Raw genomic sequence first — 20,949 nt, forward strand, 5'->3', positions numbered from 1 at the left:
CATGAAATTTCTTGGTTCGAGTAATAAATTCAAGTACGAAATTTACAGCTTACTACAGCGGGATTAGAGGTGGGTAGAAAAATACCGAACCAAAATGACGGAGACGAAAACTAACCGAGATCGAGAATCGAGAAATTCAATCTTAAATTCGGTCAGTACTTGTACGGTCAATTCGGTTTTGGAAATCGGTTAATCAAATTAACCGAAAAACCGAATATATCACTGACCCAATAACATGTATGATATGTCTAGGGGTGGAAAAAAGCTCGGGCTCGTGAGCTCAGCTCGGGCTTAGCTCGAGCTTGGTTGGCTTGGCTCGGCTCGTAAGCCAAACAAACCAAGCCCAAGCCTCCTTTTTAGCTCGTTGCTGAAATGAGCCGAGCCGAGCTAGCTCGCAAGCCGCTTGTTTTGGCTCACGAGCCTAGGCCATCGTGTGTTTATATAGATTATTTTACTTTATATAGTGTTATTATTTGTCAACTTAAAATTTATCATTAAGATTTTGAAGAATTGAATATAAAAACTTATTTAAATTTTACATGTTGATGATTTATTTTTTCTTTTTTTAATAATTACAAAATATATATGAAGAGATGTTTCAACAGGAAGGCTTGCAAGCCAACTCGAGCTGGCTCGAGCCAGGAAACGAGCCGAGCCGAGCTTAAGTTTTAGCTTGTTTTCCTAACCAAGCCGAGCCAAGGCGAGCCTTGGCTCGGCTCGTTTCCACCTCTAGATATGTTAGCTCATTAGCACCAATAACTCCTCACCTAAAGCAAACTCATCTGGCAAAACCTTATCCTCACTATCACTACCGCATGACTTATCCACCCCATCCCCAAAACCTTATCCTCCCCAATCCCACAATCGAGTTTCGAAAAAAAAAAAACAGATCCAAGTCATGGCAAGATCGATTTGCTTTGATTTGTTTTTTTTCAATCAATATGCTCTATTTTCTAGTAGTATCATATTGTAGTTCTTCATCCGACTTGCTTCGATTCATTGATCGTGTATAGAGTACTTTTTTTATTAATTTATTTGTTGTTCAAACTGCTGTTATGGTTAGTTCGGTCTATAACCGAGACCAAACCAAACTAACCGAAGACCGAAGTGCTCGGTCTTGAGTTTTCTTGAAGATCGATCGGTCTTGTGATTCTGAAGATCGAATTTTTCAAAAGACCACGGAACCGAACCAAATTTTTCGGTTAGACCGAATACCCACCTCTACGCGGGATCACAAACTTATCACTTATCCTTTATTTTGGACCCCGTTATAAAATCGGAAGCTCCCAGGGGGCTTAATTTAAAAATGTGTGAAAAAGGGGCGGCGGCGGCGGCGAGCTCAGTGGCAGCCCACGTGTCCTCCAACGTGGCGAGGCCCCCCGTCTCCACGTGTCCGCCGCCGCCGCATCGCCGCTCGCAACGCCGCATATAATTCGAGCTCCTCGATCGAGCTCGAACGAACGGCCGGCAAGCCATGGCAGCCATGGCGCAGCTCGCCGGAGCGGCCGTGCGGGTGGCGCTCGCCGCCTTGCTGGCGCTGCTCCTCCCGGCCTACTGCGTCTACAGGCTCACCGCCTCCTTCCTCGGCGCCCTCCTCGCCGCCGCCGCCGACGACGACGTCGCCGGCAAGGTCGTCCTCATCACCGGCGCCTCCTCCGGCATCGGCGAGGTTATTATCTAGCCTAGCTACCTACCTACCTAGTGTTCGTCTCCGACCATGTCGGTGGATGACGTGTGTGTTTGTATAACGCAGCATCTGGCTTACGAGTACGCGAGGAGGGGGGCGTACCTGGCGCTGGTGGCGAGGAGGGAGGAGAGCCTCCGGGAGGTCGGCGACGCGGCGCTGGCGGCCGGCTCGCCGGGCGTCCTCGTCGTCGCCGGCGACGTCTCCAGCCCCGACGACTGCCGCAAGTTCGTCGATGACACCATCCGCTACTTCGGTAGATGTAAGCGATCCACACTAGTGATCATCTGCTGCTAATTGATTAACCAACAACTAATCAGTGTTACAAAAAGTAATTAATCAGTTAAATTAGCTGGGTTTAATTTCTCAAATAAAATCCCCTGGTGCATTTTTTTTTTTTTTTTTGCAGTGGATCACCTGGTGAACAACGCGTCGATCTGGCAGGTTGGCAAGTTCGAAGAGCTCACCGATGTCAACCACTTCAGGAAACTGATGGTAAAATCAATATTTCTTCACACAATCAATTTCTTGAGAACACCATTTCAGTACATTGACTAGTCTGAAACTCTGAATAAGCTCAATTACTTCATTCGTGAATGCATTTTGTTGATTGAGTAAATTCATTAATTCATGATGATTCTTGCTCTAACTAATCAGGACATCAACTTTTGGGGCCACGTGTATCCGACCCGCCACGCCATCCCTCACCTGAAGAAGACGCGTGGCCGGATCGTCGGCGTCACCTCCAACTCGTCCTACATCTTCATGCCAAGAAACACCTTCTACAATGTTTGAACTCTCCACTCACATCCTCAAATTAATCAATCCCTAATATTCTCTCCGTCCCTAAATATTTGACGCCGTTGATTTTTTAAAATATATTTGATCGTTAGTCTTATTAAAAAAATTAAATAATTATTAATTCTTTTCCTATCATACCCTTAATTCATTGTTAAATATAGTTTTATATCTACATATAGTTTTACATATTTCATAAAAAGAAAAAGAAGAACAGTTTTTAAAAAGATCAACAGCGTCAAATATTTAAGGACGGAGGGAGTACTAGTGATAGTAAATAATGGAGTTGAATTATATTATTACATATGCATGGTCGATCGGCGGTGTGTGCATGCAGGCCAGCAAGGCGGCGGCGGCCAACTTGTACGAGACGCTGAGGATGGAGCTCGCCGGCGACGGCATCGCCATTACCGAGGTCATCCCGGGTGTGGTCGAGTCGGAGATCACCAAGGGGAAGATGCTCACCAAGGAGGGCGACATGAGAGTAGACCAAGATGAACGAGACGTACGTCCATTTTTATTTTTGAACAACTCTCGTATCGATAGAGAAAAAAATACAGGATTAAACCTTGAACAACTCTTGATATTGACAGAACATGAAAAAAAAAACAAGATTACAATCATGTAAGTTCGTAACCAGGAAAACGAAAAAAAAAGAATATCACCACCCACACACCGATAACATCAACCCATATATATCTAGGAGAAGGCCTGTACCGGACCGGTCGCCGTTAAGAGACCGGCCGTTGCTAGGCCAACAAAGAAACTATAGCTAAGATCGTCTAAAACCCAACACTTATAACCGACACGAAACCCCGTTTTATCCACATCTTTAGGATCATACTTCAATTTAATTTACAGTGCCAATTATATTAATGCTTGATCATATCTTGATGTCACATTGTATATCGATATCAGGCGATCCTCGGGGCGGCGCCGGTGGAGCGCGCCGGCGAGTTCGCGAGGGCGGCGGTGCGGGGCGTGTGCGGCGGGGAGAGGTACGTGTTCGAGCCGCGGTGGTACAGGGCGGCGTACACGCTCAGGGTGTGCTTCCCGGAGGCCCTGGAGTGGTGCGCCCGGCTGCTGACGGTGTGGCGGCTCGGTCCGGCGACGACGGACACGGTGGGCCGGTGGCTGCTCCTCGGCGTCCCCGGCCAGCGATGGCTCTCCCAGCCGGCGTCGCTCCGGTCGCCGGAGATCAAGGCTCGGTGAAGGCTGGAGTTGTGTGCTGCCCGGCTTTGGCTAGCTAGCTAGCTTCGTCGTATTGAGTTTTGGTCTTCTCTTTCTCAACAGCAGCCTGCAGTCTGTATGTAATAAACGTGTTCCAGGGTGATTTTCATTTGTTAGGAATACTACTATCTCGGTCTCAAAATATAAGATAGCACTACTTAAAAAAAACCTTAATAGGTGTTAGTTGAAAAACCCTATAGGTGCCAGTTTTTAACAGCACCATGGAGGCGGTATTGATTAGAGGATATAGATGTTTCGGTTTAGAAACCGACACACCTTTGAGGTATACGATTTTAAAAAAAAAACCCGGCTCTGCTCAAATTGAGCCGAGATGATGCTTCAAAGCACCAGAAATAGATCCAAAAATCAAAAATAAAAGGAGAAAACTAACATCGGATAATCAACAAGAAGTTCATGGAGCAAATATTCATCAAATATTCATATCATTGAATAAAACATCATAAAAATCACCAACAAAGCATATAGTCGGGTGGCCGTCGGCTAGATGACAAAAGCTTCTTCTAGATCTAGAAACGAATCAAATATTCATATCATTGAATAAAACATCATAAAAATCACCAACAAATCATATAGTCGGGTGGCTGTAGGCTAGATGACAAAAGCTTCTTCTAGATCTAGAAACGAAGATAGGTTAAGGTAGAATGAGATGGAGGGAGAAAGAAAGAGGATGCAAGTTATCATGGGTGCTCACCAGAGGCAGAAGCAGTAGGACATGTCGGCCACCGCTGCTCGCCGAATAGAGAGGAGAGGCCATGGCAGGCGAGGGGAGGCGGACGGAGAGGCCGCCGGATCTAGCGATAGGGAGCCCACCGCCGTCGCCTCCCCTTGGATCTGGCGAAGGGGAGGGTACCGCAGCCGCCCGTGGGAGACCGCTGTTGCCGCTAGACCGCCGCTGCTACCACCGCTTCACGAGAGAGGCATGATGAGAGAGAGACGCGCAAAGAGAGAGGGGAACGATCAGATCGAGAGAGAGAGACAAACTTTATCTCCTCACCACGCGCTCTCCACCAAGTCCTACAATTCTAAAGATAAAAAAATTAGGAGGGAAAGACCAAACATTTTTTAAGAGATTGTGATTGTCCTGGGGATTCAACACGGGATATTAGGGTTGAAACACACACACGTATTGCCACTCAAATCCTCCAATTCTCATGTAGATGGGCTGCTTGGCTAGGCCTTTAGCCGGATTTGCAGCGTGCATCGTCGTCCGTCCTTTAATTGATCGTGTCTCAACGGCAGCCTTGCAGGCGTGATAATTGATAAGACGGGTTCCTTGCTGATCTTGTTGTACTAGTGACTGGTAGATGTTGTTTATGTACGTGTTTCAAACATGCTTTATGTTAAACTGCGTGTGCATAATTTACTTCAGTCAAACAGATGCGATATCCCAAGCATTGATGCTTCTGTGTAACATGAAAATTCTGCTAGCTGGGCAAAAGGTTGTGATGGACAGTGTGTACTAATTAGTAAACACACAGGTCATCTTCCTAACTACTCTAGTCAGCCATCCATCCTTCCAAAAAGCCAGGCTGCCAACCATTGGTTTCGTAGTGCATCCCGCTGCAACTGCTGCTGGAGAAGAATAAAGTCATAAGCACTTAACTACCGGAAAGGAGAGATAATAATATTCAGCAAATGGAGTTTACGTAAGTATACCTGACAAGGAGCTGACGAACAGGGCCGCTGAATGCGGGAGCAGAGTACCTATGAAACGCACCTTGTCTTGGCAAATTTGGCATATTAAGGCCACAATCGTATGACTGGCCTTATCTTTTGCATAGCGCCTCGGAGAAGCTGAATATATTCATGGAGTGGTGTCCATAAAATCCAGGCTCCGCATGTAGCCCTGACCAGAAAATGTTTTCACCCTCCGAAGCAGCTGCCACGCATCCGAACTTGAACAACCTTTATTCATCTCACGTACAATAGGAACAGAAGAATCTCTGTTGAGCTCAATAAGGATTGTGCCCTGCAATCAAGGGAAGTAGAGCTCAAAACACATTTCATATTTCAGAATGCTACAAACAAAATTGAACTAAAATTCCATGTAATGAAATGTTATTGATGTAGCAATAATATGAACCACGCAAGTTTGCAAGGGTTTATAATCAAAATAGCATGTCGGGCTTATGAGCTTCAATATTTACGAGCTATAATATCATCAAATTTGGCTGCTTCAAGAATATGCAATGTCAAATAGGTTCTCTGTGCTGGTATTACTTTCCTTAAACAGCATAATGTTTCTTAAAAATACTCTAAATTATTCATCTAAATTCTATAGCCTGCTATTTTTATTAGCATTCTTTGAATTTCAATTGGCTAATGTCTATCGCTATGCCTGCCTATGTTATCTGAACAAGGAAAAATGAAGAATCTTTTACTTCAACACAGTAGTCTATTCCTGTTCCACTAGGATAAAGAAAGATTATGTATTCACTTTTGGACATGGTACTCAACTAGTATGGTTGCTGAGTGCCTGCCATTAGAATGCAAGGTTTTACCAATGCAGAAACGTCACAAACTCACAATGAAAACAGGTACAATAATATGAGAGCAAGAATGACCTCAAAGTTCACCAGGAAATGCTCAAATGCTTTCATAGTTTTTCTTATATTGGCTTGTGCTGGGCCACCAGAAGAAAGAGCAGCTGCAAGCTCCTCAGCGGAAAGGCCAATCATGTTCTGTACAATCTATCAAACAGAATGGCAGAACACATGATGATGCAATAAGGTAAGATGACAATCACAAGTAAGCACACTAGGATAAATTACTAATACAAATAGATTTACTTACATCACGGTCAACAAAGGCCTCTGTAATAAAACTACCATCATCTATGTAGACATAAAGATCGTATTGCATGGATTGCTTGTATTGAAACCGTTTGACAGAAGTGATCAAACCCTGTAGCAGTTATATCAATCAACGTTTACTCATTTCCATATATTATTAAAAAAATAATGTGTGCAAGAGAATGTTCCAACATTCTTGAGCCATTGAAAACTAGTTTGGTCAAACTGGAAATATGGAACTGACGCAGTTGAAGTACTCCTAAAAAGTTTTTAGTAAACAAAACCATTTGGAAATGAGCAACTAATGTACTAAGAAGCAAGCAAACCTTAATTTTTCCTTGAATATAAGGTACTGTATCCTGTTGAACACCCCAATCAGCTAACATGTTGAATATATAAGTAAAAGGCTTTTCATTTTCTCCACATAGACTGATCGGATGCCCAATGTTATTGATCCCATCATCCACATTTGAAGATCGTGTGGCTTCCCCACTTCTTGTGCCAGTATTGCCAACACCATGTGGCGCAAGTCGGGAATCATATGCAGAAGGGGTAGTCACAGAAAGTTCCCTTTTGCTCTCACTAGAAGCACTAATGTGGTCCTGCATGGTGATACCTTGAACACGTTGCATTTGTTCATGTACGTTATTACCAACGAAGGAAGGGTCGACACGTTCATCTGCCATAGCTCGTGTAGTTCCACTAATGCTGCATTGGGCATTATATCTATAAGAAGTAGATGCAGAAGCTTCTTTATTGCGCCCATTAAGAGAAGTAGATTGGTCCTGCATGGTGATTTCCTGGATATGCGGGCTTTGCTCTTGGGCATTGCTTACTAAAACATGTTCGTCTGCCATAGCTCGTGTAGTTCCACTAATGCTGCATTGGGCATTATATCTATAAGTAGATGCAGAAGCTTCTTTATTGTGCCTATTAAGAGAAGTAGGTTGGCCCTGCATGGTGATTTCTTGGATATGTCGGCTTTGCTCTTGGGCATTGCTTACTACAACATGAGGGATAAGATTGTCCACCATAGGTTGTGTAGTTCTACCAACCTGAGAAGCATGGGAAGCATTACCTGCGCATTGAAATTTTGAGATCACAAAACATGACGAAGAATATTATATAAAACTGAGGAGTTGCAATGTTAATCCCATTTAATTTGGCTAAAATCGGTTCGTCGTTACCACATGAATGGAGAACGAAAAAAATCTGGCAGGTAGCCTACTGAGAGTGCTTGTTGCAGCAATTGTGGACAAACTAGCCTAACTTAGCATTGAAAGCCAATGGATTAAAAAAAACGGCCACGTTATAGCAATGCTCTGTGTTCCAGCAAAACAATTACTACTAATTTATAATTCAGTTTCCATTCTTTCTAAGAACAAAAGCTAGTTCACCACACAATCAATCTATCAATGAAATCTATATAGTACCTAATCTGGTTGGATGAGGGGTATTCACTGTTCTTGGCACTGAGGCTCCTTGCTCGGCATCATTTGTAGCATTGGCATTTGTTGGCCAGGCTGCTAGAGTGGCTCTCGAAGACAATGGTAATCCACCTTGTTTCCTGCAGCATGAAGAGTTGTGACTTGTGAACAAACAAGCAGTGTCCTGTCAAGAAATGTTATATACACATTGAAAAACAAAATTTCTGGCATGCAGCTGACTGGATAGATGTGAACATTGAGTATTTGTTTTGTTTAAACTTAGAAGCTAAATAAATTCCATGAAATTGAAAAGAAATGGAAGGCAAAGAAAGTTCCGTTGTTCATAAAGGACCTCCCAGCATATGGCTCCCACCATTAACACAGAAAGGCCACTACCACAGATCCTAAACAGGCACATTTGCATTTGAATGATATGATTTATCCAACTACTAGGATATTCGCAAAAATAACTCTCAAGTCATTGCTTAAAATCCAAGTTTGAAGCATGTGTTGCAATAAATGTCATGTATGTAAATCTGCTCGATTCACTAATGCACAACATATACCTTTTGCCACGTGGCGGTTTGTTTACTTCAGAAACAAGCCTATTACGTGCTTCATCCAGTTCATCATCAACACCCCCAAGAATCTCAATGACCTCGGGCACCAGCATAAAAAGGCCTCTCCTTATGTGCACATTTCTTATAACAATCTGAGATGTGTTGACAAGTTATGAGCTGTTGATACAAAAAATAGCAAATGGAAAAAACGTCTCTTCCAGTCACACTATTTTGTATTATCACTTAGTCAATAGTTTGTTCGCAATCAAATTGTTTACATAGATTGATAAGCATTTATCGTTTAATTGTAGAAGCCTGTCTCCAGAAACCATTTCTTAAGAGAAAAGTAAATTGAAAAGGCAGGGAGTCTAACAGAGCACCAGTGACCATGGAAGCCACTATCTAGGAGGGAAAAACCAGAGTTTTGTGATAATTAGTTTGCTATATTGAATGCTAATGGATAAATCTAACTATGTTGTGTGAAAAAAAAATTTCACTGATAATTTTTAAACGTAAACTAATAAAATGAACGCAAAATACAAATGTTCTGAAGAAAAAGGAACAGAGAAAGCAATGACCTTAAAACCAGCAGGGGCAAGAACTTCCAGGTCTTTGATCGGCCTGTATTCCATTCCATATATGCGTTGGATCCCATCTGTCATTGATAACTTTAAACATCTTTTGGGCCCCGCATGTGCATCACGATATCTTTCCCTTAAAGGAGCTGACAGGTTGACAATCTCATCAACCTTACAAACTCAAGAGTCAGTTAAACCATAGGAAAAAAAGAACAAAAGGAAAACCCCAGAACACATTATCACAAAAAAAAAATGCAAAACTACAACAATGTACAATTAGTGTATGCTAAAGTTAAAAAATTATTGAATATGGCATGAGCTAGTGTATGCCTGTATGGAGGTTGGAAATTGAACTTACAAGACGTATAAAGGCATCAGTGCTAGGAAAGAAATACACAGGAACTGACAACTACTTTTCAGAATAAGCAATCTACTGTGCTATCAAAATCATGTTTATTTCAGCGCGGTACCATTTGTGCTACGAAATTCAGCACTCATGGCACACTTGATGAGTTGATATACAAAAGAAGAAAATCACAGCTTTCCATTCTATTGAGTGTCAGATGAATCATGAACTACCGAACTGAAACAAGTAAACATCGACGGGCTCAAGCTTGAAGCACATATTTATTCCCTGAAAATACTAGCAGATATTTGATCTTAAGCGCCTTCCAAAATTCCGCAGATCACACCAAGTATGCCACACTAGGTGGCACCACAGCAGTACAGGTATAGGGAACCTAGAGCTCAGTAACAAAAGTATGACCAAAAAAGTTAACCACGCATTCTAAGTAAAGAGAAAATGGTATAACCTGCAGCACGAAGGGGCCATCGAGGACGGCGTTGTGCATGCTCCCAACGCCCTCCGGGAGCACGCCCGCGCCGCACGCGTTCATGTCGGCGAAGAGGAACTGCTCGAAGCACCGCCTGGCCATCGCCTCCACGCCGCCGAGGCCGTAGAACCCGGGTACCCCGGCGGCGCAGGACTCGAGCCACTCCGGGCGCAGCCGCAGCCCGAGCCCCCTCAGGAACTCGTCCACCTGCCGCAGCGGCCCGCTCAGCGCAGACACCGGGGTGCTCGACGGCGGAATCGGGGACGGCGACGGGGTTCCCGCAGGGGATGGCGCCGCGGCTCGGGGCGGCGCAGATGGAGTAGGAGTTGGGGTTCGGGCCGGAAGAGGGGCAGCCCACACGGGAAGGGGTCGGGTCGGGGTCGGGGTCGGGGTCGGCGTCGGCGTCGGCGTCGGCGTCGGCATCGGCGTTCGCGCCGGAGGCGGAGGGGGCGGCGGAGGGGAGATGTGCTCGGGGGCGTCGACGAAGGGGGAGTCCCCATCGGGGTCCTCGATCTCCTCCACCTCCTCATACTCCTCCTCCTCGTCCTCCACCACCACCACCTCCTCCTCCTCCTCCACCACCACCTCCGCCTCCGCCTCCTCCTCATCGGAAATCTCTATGGGAGGGGAAGGGGGAGGCGAGGACGGGGAGGGGAACTGAACGGGGACTGACCTAGGGTTTTGCGGCGAGGGCCAGCCATCGCCGCAGCCGCCGCCGCCGCCGCTTACGCTCGGGAAGGAGGCGGACGCCGAGGCGGAGGCGGGGGTGGAGGCAGTGGCCGCGCCGCCGCCTCCGCCGCCGTCGTCGGAGTCGGAGTCGGAGGTGATGATTAGGTTTCGGCGCCTCATTTTGGGGGAGAAATTTTTGTTGGTTGATCGTGGGGTTTGGGAGATTTTGGTGGTTTCCCTCCAAAGTTTGGAAATGAGGGGAAGAGGGTTTTGGAAGGGGGGAAAGTTGGGGATGACATGTGGGGCCCATATGTCAGTGCCGAATTTTTGGACCGAGATGGACTGGAAGCCTGGAAGGTTGGGATATTGTCGGCCTGGGCGAGGAGGCCTAAATAGGGAAAAGGGTAAGGAAAAGAAGTTCAAATTGACTCCCTCCAGGACATGTTAAAAGAGTGAATTGCACTTTGAGCTACTTCCTCCGTTTCATATTGTAAGACCTTCTAGCATTGTGGCATTGCCCACATTCATATATATGTTAATGATGCTAGAAAGTCTTATAATATGAAATGGAGGGAGTAGTACTTTTTACCCATGTTTCATTTTGGACTAAGGGTAGACAAATCTTTTCACTTTGGACTAGGTGATTTTGCAAAAGTTTCAAACTGGACTGACTTTCTTCTCCATCTCTCTTCTTCTGGTTTTTTCACCATTGAGATGCTGCTATGGATCAACTCGAACAAACACATGAGTAGGATTCCTTCTCTCGGATCCATTCCTGAGCTCGAACTCACAAAATCAAACCACATGGCTGCTCGCTGCTGCGGTTGTTGCCTGTGAGCTCACAATCAAGTGATTTTTTCCAGCTCACATGATGTTGGAGGGAGAAAAGGAGCCAAAAGGAAAAAAATCAAGGTCCTGAATGATTATGATAGAGTATTGATGGGTGTGTTTAGTTACTGGTGAGCCAAGGAAATAGTGAGTGGCAGCAAAAGTAGCTAGGTTAGAGGCATGGAACACAAGAATGATCCAATGTGCAATAGAAGGTAACAAATTCCCCATCCAAAGTGAAAAACATGAAACATAGCCTAGTTCAAAGTGAAACTATGACAATAATAAGTGGTCTAAAGTACAATTCACTCTAATGTTAAATTTGATTTGTTTTACTCAGTCGAATATATCGACTCCTCCACATATTAAAAGTTAAAACATGTACTCCCTCCTTCCCTAAATGTTTGACGCCGTTGACTTTTTTAAATATGTTTGACCGTTCGTCTTATTTAAAAAATTTAAGTAATTATTAATTCTTTTCCCATCATTTGATTTATTGTTAAATATACTTTTATGTATACATATAGTTTTACACATTTCATAACTCCACTGTTCCTAGAGCATCGTAGCCACAAAAAGAAAATTTTTAAAATATACATGAGATCATATTGAAGTGACTTTTGAGAGTATTTAGTTGGACATTGTAATAATAATCATGTAGTACTCTATTAAAACAAAAAGCGTCTGTAGTCCAACGGTTAGGATAATTGCCTTCCAAGCAATAGACCCGGGTTCGACTCCCGGCAGACGCATCTTTTTTTCTTTTGTCTTTTTCTTTGCTTGGCATTCTCGTCAGGAACTTGAACACGCGGGACCTCGACCTTTCGTCATCATCATGTTTGTCGGTCTTTCGTCCGGATTGATCATCATGTTTGGGCTTTGGCAATAAGGCTATTCACAGTGCGTATAGATGGTAATTCAGCTCCGATCGTCCACGTTGAAAATTCGGCGACGGGCGAGGGGCGTGGCCCCATGCGATGCCTCCATACCTGTGCAACGGCAGCATAGGGAGAAGAAGGAAAGATGGCGACTGTGGTGGCCTAGGACGCAACAGCGACAGATCGACTGTGCCAATATCTGTCGCGTCGTCCCCTGCGTCGCGCCGTTGAGCTCCCCCCACGCCATTCGCCAGTCGTCGTCGGAGGAGAGGTGGAGCCTCGCCAGCGCTACTCGGGCCGCCGGTCAGAGAAGGAGCCCGCCACCTCTCTGGCCACGCATCCGCCGCTTCTCTTAGCTTCGTCGCCAGGGAGGCGCTCGGCGTCGTCACTCACTTTCTCTCCGCCAGACAAAATCGCTGAGAGAGGAGAGAGATGGGGAGGAAAAGTGAAGAAGAGATAGTGGCGGGACCCTCCACAAACGATCTGTATTGTGGAGTATGTGGCAAATACAGTTCTTAGTCTATACGGTATATGAGATTCGGTATAAATTTATGGTGCATTGCTATTGTCCTAACACGACGATAAAGGGGATACCCTATAATGCAAGTGCAGCAACTCATCACAAACCAACCGTGCGCTGTAGCTGTACTGTGTGCTGCTGCTCCGGCGGCGGCGGCGGCTGCCCTCAGCCCTCCTGTGAGCCAATCAAGCAACTGGCCACGCAAATCAAATCAAACATGTTCCAGCGTGCGGTGGCAAGCCAAAAACCATGCTGCGATTATTGCGAATTTGCGATCGATCGACCCATCGGTTCCATCCCCAATCGTATCTCTGCCTCTCTGGTCAAGCAAGCGATCACAAGCACACGCGATATATACTATTAATAATCAATTCTCCCGAATCGAGAAAGCAACAGGTTCGACTTACCGTCGATTACTGAGCTTACCGCGGAAGTACGGTAATATAAATACCGCGGTAATCTTCTTAAATTTAAATAAATTTAACAAATAATTTAAATTTTGATAAATTTTATACGGTTTTATACGGTTTTTCACGGGTACCGCGTGGTAACCGTGCTCACCACCGGGGCGCGGTAACCTCGGTCCCGGTGGTTTGAGAAACCCTCAAAGCGATCCATGCTCATCAGCTCATCCGACGATCAGTTCGATTGATACGACCGACCGTGTCGTCGCCTCATCAGTTCACGGAGATTTTTTTTTCCCCCAAGTTTTTATTGGGGGGACGAGCGAGCGTGATCGAGATAGATACCGATCGATCGATCCACGTGGTGAAGCTTAGCCACGGTTTGTGGCGGCGGCGGCATCGTCAACCGGCACGTGAGGCATGACTTGCCTGGTCCTGGTCGCGCGTAATATTTGTACTTATCAAATAATCATCTCCATTTTTAGAAATGCGCATGTTAGTTTCTAAACATGAGCAAAGTTTTCATGTGGAATTCTTGTTGAGTACCCCACTAATAATATGTTTGGTTATTGATGTTGGGAAACTAATCCCTCACTCACGTAAAATGGAAGGATTTATTAGCGCATAATTAATTAAATATTATACTCTTTTTAAAAATAGACAAATATATATTTCTTAAAGCAACTCTCATATATAGGCATTTTGATGCCATTTTCAAACATACCATTTTTTTATAAAGTTAAAAAAAGTATATATTTAGTTTGTTGTCAAATTTTGTCAATATATAAGAAATCCTGCCAAAATTTTGGCAATATTGCCATCTTGCTAAAATTTTGACATTGCCAAAACTTAGTAAAGTTTATTTTAGCTACAATCTGAATATGCCTTATATTTCTTTTTTAAAACACACCGTTTAATAGTTTAGGAAATGTGCGTAGAAAAAATAAGAAAAATAAGTTAGAAAAATAGGATAAAGAATACAGCCTAAGTCCAGTTATATGTTTTTTTTAACAATTTTGCATTTTTTGCAGCAGTAGTAGTGCTAGTTTTGAATTCTGAACAATAAATTGATCCATGTCCTTTTTCACTTGTTTAGTCTGTAGTTAGTTAAAAGTACTCGTTACGACAACTTACTGCTAGTTCTTTTCTCCAACAAGACAAGAGTTAGATGAAGATTAAGATTTTCGTGGTACGCTTTTTAAACTGCTAAACGGTGCGTTTTGTGTAAAAACTTTCTATATAAAAGTTGCTCTAAAATATCATATTAATATATTTTTCAAGTTTGTAATAATTAAAACTCAATCAATTATACGTTAACACCACCTCGTTTTGTGTAAAAACTTAATCTTTATCTTCATCTTTATTTTCACGAGAAAAGAACACTACCTAAGGTATGAGAAAGTAGTCCAATTAAGGACACAAACGGCTAATCAGCTCCATCTAACAACGAAAATAATCAACCCTTGTGTGCGGTGCTCCCCTTGGTCCAACAGGCTATGCCCATCGATAAATAAATCTCTCATCTCACTCTGACCTCTTCATGCGTAATCCTACCTAGTGTGAAACTCTGTGGTTTCAACACTCGAAAAGTCCAACCGAGGGAAGATATTTCCATCTGCAAAGGATATCTTATAATATGCATGGCTGCAGTACACGTCACATTCAAGTATATATCGGACACTTATTAGAAAAGTATCTCTATGCATCGTCAGGAAAATCATTTCGGACGATTATTATGAAATTGATCATGGTCGATAAGCCATGCTTGCACACGTACATATATGTATAACAGTTCTTTGCACAACTTTTCTAACTTCACTTCGCTGCATGTATGCATGTTTATCAAACTGTTAAATGATGTTTTTTCCAAAAGATTCTATTAAAAAATTACTTTTAAAAAGTCATATTAATCTATTTTCAAGTTTTTAGATAATACTTAATTACCCATGCGCTAATTAGTTGTTCAGTTTTACATGTCGGTTCCGACCTTAGCTAAATAAAACAGCCTAAAGAATGTTCGCATGATTTTTGGTGTCTTCTACATGCGAAATTCACTTATGCCTATCAAGTTCATTCATGCTCTAGCCATCTTCTTCAGGCAATACCGGCGACGGCGGCAAGGCAGGACAGGACATCGGTGCCATGTACTCCTTTCGTCTTAAAATAACTTAACTTAAAATGAGACGTGACACATTCAAGTCTTTATCCAAATTTATTGTCTTAGAATGGATCACATCTCATTTTAGGTTAAGTTATTTTGAGACGGCGGGAGCATGCAGCAGGACAGGCAACGGAAAATGGGGAATTGGGGGAGGATCTGATACGTTGATTTTTTTATATCAATGGTCAGTAAACGAACATTCCAAGGTGGAAAGAACATTCAAATAGTTAATTCGGTGTGTGAAACGTCCAGTGATTCTCGATCGCAGTCAGCCATGCACGGGAAGTAAAGTATCATGATCTAAAGCTGCCTTGGCAAGTAAGCAAGAGAGAATTCACACGTCAGATTAACCGATCAAACTTCACTACTAACCACAGATGCACAAGCTACTACTCCTAGCGACCCAAGCAATCGCCACACAAAGCTACACACAGTTCAATTTTTTATGATTAATTAACTATCACTCGTGCAAAGATTAATTAATTGATTAATTACCTACACATTGCTAAAAAAACAAGGTTAACTTTAATCAACGAATCAGTACCAAATTAATTACCACGAGCAAGCAAGCAACTCACTGTCAATCCAACTTAGAGATGGATGCGCACGAATATGAATCCACCAGTGAACCATCAACAAAAATAATCCTTTTTTTTAAAAAAAATTCCTCTTCTCATCTCAGCTCCCATTCCGTGCTTATCCCCAACGGCCGTGTGACCGTCGCTCTCAGGTCCCAAACCCATGCATATGCATACTGTGGCAACAACAACATCGACAATGGTGTTGCTTTAGGGACTCATGAGTGGAGACATGTGATTCTCGGGTGCCCATGGATGGATACGAATACGGATACGGATCAATGCGTGCAGATTCTATCTGCTCGGTTCCTTTCAACTTATTTTGTAGGATTATTTTGCGGAGTACTTAATTTGAGCTCCCTCCGTTTTTATATTATAAGTCGTTTCGACTCTTTTTTTATTGAATTTATTTAGTTTTGAGTAAATTTATAAAAAAATAGTAATAGTTTCAACATAAAATAAAATAAAAAATATCAAAATATATTCAATGCTATATTTAATAAAACTAATTTGGTATTATAGTTGTTACTGTATTTTTATATAAATTTATCAAACTTTTAAGAAGTTTGAAAAAAATCAAAACGACTTATAATGTGAAATAGAGGGAGTACTTCTCAAAATATGTTTTTTTAAAAAAATTGAATGTATAGTTTAAACCACTTGTTTTAAGGTGTTGTTCGTCTAGTTTATTTCTTAAAATATTTATCTATCCTATATAATACATAAAAATAATAAATTGTTTTTAGATAATAGAATTTATATCCCGGTTTTGACTCAACAGAGCTACAGCCAATTATTACAAAGTATCACTCATACAAAGAGCGTAGTTCAAATGTAATCAAACACACATGAAAATAATAATATAATGAATAATCTAATTCAAATGCGCAAGTGTTGCTATCAGGGCAGTCCCAACCCTCCATCTAGGATGGTGTCTATGGCATTAACTACATTGCCATGTAGGATTTTTAGCTTATGTGGCACTATATTAATTAAGAGAGAGAGTGAAGAGAGGAAGAAACTGGGTCTCATACAAGGCACAGCTTCAACACGAGAACCTATGCACTAGACACTATCAAGTTTTGCATTGGGAGAGAATAGCGTTTTCATAATAGATAAAGAATAAATATGATTGGTAGAGAAGAGAGATGATGTATTTATTAATGGTCCACTTTAAGAAACCATAGGTCGTAGAGTGTAGTTTCTATTGTGATATCTTATTGACATGGTATAATAGACACTACTTATGAATACTATGGGTTAGAAATGCCCTCATAGCCGACAAGCTAGCTAGCTCCTAAGAATGGTATGCGGTGGAATCCTCTTGTGGTTGTGGCGGCGTCGGATAACGGAAGCATGGCGACGAGGGAGACACGTTCGTCACCGGCCCACGGCACACATACTTTCACCTCTGCTTTGATCTTCCTTTGATGTGCCACTCTGGCAGCTAGCTACATATACCTAAGCAACGAACTCCTATTGTACAAGAAAAGCGTCTGCTTTTTCACTCCCCTTTTAATCTCTTATTGTATGCCCACATAATTTAAATCCAGTTCTTCAGAGACTCAAAAGAAAATATGTTTTGTCAGGAAACTTTCTACTACTATATTATTTATACAAGTTGTTTCAACATATCTGTTTAGATTATTTTTTAGATGATATTTAGTTTGTTCATATAGTGAAGTAGATAACATGTGGTAGTAATCTGCTTGATAACTAAAAATCAAACTAAACTTCAACATGCATAAAATCCTTCCACAAAATCGCTGTGGACAGGGATAGTTTGTAGCGACTATAAACAAAGTATACAATATATATGTAGTGGGGTTCTTCTCATGTCCATTTCTTCGTCCAGTTGAGAGACTTGGAAGTCGACCGCTAAGATTTTCTTGTGGAGCTTTGCCACATGGCCTTATCCAAAAGTTTACTGGATGGTGCTTTCATTAGCTCCACGCAAGCAACGCGTGGCTTACATATGCATACGTGGACGAGTTGCCATGGCTTCTATAAGTCGACACTACAGTGCTTAGAGGCTTTATTTGGTTTAGTGTCGTACCAAAATACTGACAGTGTCAAAACCAAATCAAGTTTTGGCATTACTAATATTTTGGTAAGGTATAGCATATGTGTTTGGATTAATGCCAAGTGAAAACCAAAATTTATATTATAATGAAGAAAGTTTTAGAATTGTGTTAAATTGATCACGAGCATTATCATTTCGCTTGAAACTAAATTATCACATTTACTATTCAAACTACCTAAAAATAATTAAGGGTTTATTTTGACATGGATCCAAAACAGCCCTAGAATCCATCTTGTGTGCATGTCACATTCATGGTCCCAGAGAGTATAGTATATCCATTGTTCCGAGGAATAATATTAAGTTTTGTGGCCAACAAGTAGTGACCTTTCTGACTTCCATGGGCTTCAAAGCTCTCCTCCAAGAATGCCATGTCGCAACTTCACAACCATGGAAGGGAATAATTAGTCGAGAGATGCCAGGAACAAGTTTGCTCAAACTGCACGAGTGGCTGTTTGCATGTGTTGCTGCAGGTGGATATATATGCCACACATTGCAATTTGCAAGGAAGACAATTAGCTGCCACAAAGAAGCATGCATTTCAACCACCAAAATAGCCTGGAGTTGACTTGAACATAGCAGAGCATAATTGTCCAGGGTTGAGAGAACACTTGATATCTACCAATTCCAAGAGAACCTCTTTGAGGTCACTTGACATATAAAAACTGCACCAATATGGATCTTGGTAGCCAAACACGCAGAAGACCACTGTAGAAAATACAAAAGGATGGTGACACTAATGTATGGTATTTACTAACGAGGTTCAACCGAAACCTATACTAGAGCACTGATTACGAGTGTTTTTTTCTGGTCCAGCATAATTATTGGCACTAGTACAGATCCTTCTATCTGTGACGGGCTCTAATATGCTTAGAAATAGCGGGCCGTCACAAGGAAGTCATCTCAATCGGGCCAAAAAGTGCCCGATTGAGATATAGTCGCACAGACATGTTAGATGGGTATAAAACTTAAGCCCGTCACGGATGACACCTATCAGTGACGGGCCACAACTTTAGGCCCGATTGAGATATGGTCGCACAGATATGTTAGATGGGTATAAAACTTAAGCCCGTCACGGATGACACCTATTAGTGACTGGCCACAACTTTAGGCCCGATTGAGATAACATTCCATATCTCAAACGGGCCTAAAGTTGTGGCCCGTCACAGATGATGGCCCGTCACAGATGATGGTCATCTGTGACGGGCCACAACTTTAGGCCCGTTTGAGATAACATTCCATATCTCATATCTCAAACGGGCCTAAAGTTGTGGCCCGTCACAAATGACCATCATCTGTGACGTGCACCAACTTGAGGCCCGTTTGAGATAACAACTAGGCCCGTCACAGATTGTCACACCCTGTAGTTCTCCTCCTAAGCCTAAAATTGAATTTATAAATCACCCTAAAAAATGCCGGTGCAAATCAAGAGAAAACCTTAATAAATTAATGCAAATAATAATCGGAATTGGCATGTGGAATTTTTCTTGAGTTCTACATGTCGAAATACGCTAACAAGATTTTTAGTGGAATTTTCAGAGCTCTCGAAATAATTTTAACCAATTAAAATTGAGCACATGCAATTTTAATCCCAGGAAAAATCCTTTTTCCTTCTTTTTCCTTTTTCTTTCTTTTCTTTTCTCTTTTTTCCTTTGAATGGGCCGCCGGCCCATTCCTCCTTTTTCTCCCCCTCCTCCCGCTGGGCCGGCCGTAGGCCGAGGCCCAGCCAGGCCGCCCCGCCTCCCTCCTCTCCCGGGGTCGCCGACAGGTGGGGCCCACCTGTCGGGTCCTCCCCCAACCTCCCGCCGCCCGCGCTGGTCACCACCCCGCCGAAACCGCCGCCGCCGCACCGACTCCTCCGCTTTCCCCGCGCCCACGCCGCGTCGCCCGTGCCCACGCCACGTCGCCGCCCCCTCTCCCCGCGTCTTCCGGCCGCGCCTGCGCACGAGAGGGGCGGGATTCGATTTTGAATCGCCCCCCACCTTCTCTCTCTCCTCCCCCACGCGCCGGCGAAATCGGGGCACCTCCCGGCCACGTCCGCCTCCCCCTCCGCCTATAAAATGCTCCCCATGCCCTCCTCTCTCGTTTTCCGCTCTCACCGCTCCATCCCGTGCCCCCTACCGAGCTCGCGCCGCCGCCGCTTGCACCGCCGCCCGCCGCCGCACTCCAGCCGTGTGCCGCCGCCGCTAGAGCCATCGCCGCGCTAAGCCACCGCCACCCCTAGCTTCGCCGCTGCAAGACCTTTCCCGGCCGCCGCTTTGTGTCGCCGGAATCCCACCGAAACCCCATCTCCCTCATGTTGCCAGTGAGTTCTCTCTCCCCTCCGACTCCGGCCGGCGTGGATGGTCGCCGTGAGGGTTTCCCTCCGTCCTAATTCCTCCTCTCTTTTTCCCTAGGTGTCGCCGTCGCTCGTCCGCACCTCGGCATCGCCGGTCTTCGCCGCCTCCCTCGATTTCCGCCGCCGGCCGTTGCCGCCCTCCGGTGAGGTCTCCCTCCCCTTCCTTTCCTTCCCTTTTTTTTTCCCGTGCGCCGCCGCCCTCTTGCGTGCTCGCCGTCGCGTTCGGCCGTCGCTGCTCGCGCCGCCGCCCGCCGTCCGCGCCGCCGTTTGCCGTCGCCGGCGGTCGCATGCGCGCGCCGCCGCTTTGCCATGGCCGGCCGGTCGGCTTGATGCCAGGCCTGGCCGGTACATCGGCCTGTGGAGCCGGGGCCATGGGGCCCGCTTGCCAGCCGTGCCCTCCCCTTGAGCCGCTGCCGAGTGGGGCCCACGTGCCGCCGCCCCTTCCCCTCTCTCCCGAGCCACTGACCAGTGGGACCCGCCTGTCGGCGCTGCCCCCCTGATGACGTCAGCCCTGGGAATTATTGCGCAATAAATGATTTAAGGACTTTTTGTTATAGTAATAAACACAGT

General features: G+C 44.1%; 2 protein-coding genes and 1 non-coding gene across 5 annotated transcripts; 2 read left to right on the top strand and 1 right to left on the bottom strand.

Annotated features, from left to right (window-relative positions):
- Positions 1 to 1,474: 1,474 nt before the first annotated feature.
- On the top strand, positions 1,475 to 3,694 carry LOC127769364 (11-beta-hydroxysteroid dehydrogenase 1A-like). Its single transcript, XM_052294917.1, has 6 exons — positions 1,475 to 1,669; positions 1,754 to 1,946; positions 2,094 to 2,179; positions 2,342 to 2,473; positions 2,820 to 2,987; positions 3,401 to 3,694. The coding sequence occupies exons 1-6, from the start codon at positions 1,475 to 1,477 to the stop codon at positions 3,692 to 3,694; spliced, it is 1,068 nt and encodes a 355-aa protein (XP_052150877.1).
- On the bottom strand, positions 3,045 to 10,834 carry LOC127769363 (recQ-mediated genome instability protein 1). 3 transcript variants are annotated; one of them, XM_052294916.1, is made up of 10 exons: positions 9,903 to 10,834; positions 9,091 to 9,261; positions 8,519 to 8,664; positions 7,959 to 8,092; positions 6,852 to 7,603; positions 6,527 to 6,637; positions 6,298 to 6,423; positions 5,390 to 5,702; positions 4,425 to 5,299; positions 3,045 to 3,786 (listed from the first exon to the last, which is right to left on the bottom strand). In XM_052294916.1, exons 1-8 carry the CDS (start codon positions 10,770 to 10,772, stop codon positions 5,538 to 5,540), a joined length of 2,475 nt encoding a protein of 824 aa, XP_052150876.1. In that variant the 5' UTR covers positions 10,773 to 10,834; the 3' UTR covers positions 3,045 to 3,786; positions 4,425 to 5,299; positions 5,390 to 5,537. The 3 variants fall into 3 exon arrangements, with proteins under 3 accessions (XP_052150876.1, XP_052150874.1, XP_052150875.1); XM_052294914.1 differs by having other exon boundaries at positions 4,425 to 5,302; XM_052294915.1 differs by having other exon boundaries at positions 4,425 to 5,305.
- Positions 10,835 to 12,100: 1,266 nt separating this feature from the next.
- TRNAG-UCC (transfer RNA glycine (anticodon UCC)) lies at positions 12,101 to 12,172 on the top strand. The gene has a single exon. It is a non-coding gene; the product is annotated as a tRNA-Gly (tRNA).
- Positions 12,173 to 20,949: the final 8,777 nt, after the last annotated feature.

The sequence above is a fragment of the Oryza glaberrima genome, chromosome 4 (assembly GCF_000147395.1).
Source record: "Oryza glaberrima chromosome 4, OglaRS2, whole genome shotgun sequence".
NCBI lineage: Eukaryota > Viridiplantae > Streptophyta > Magnoliopsida > Poales > Poaceae > Oryza > Oryza glaberrima.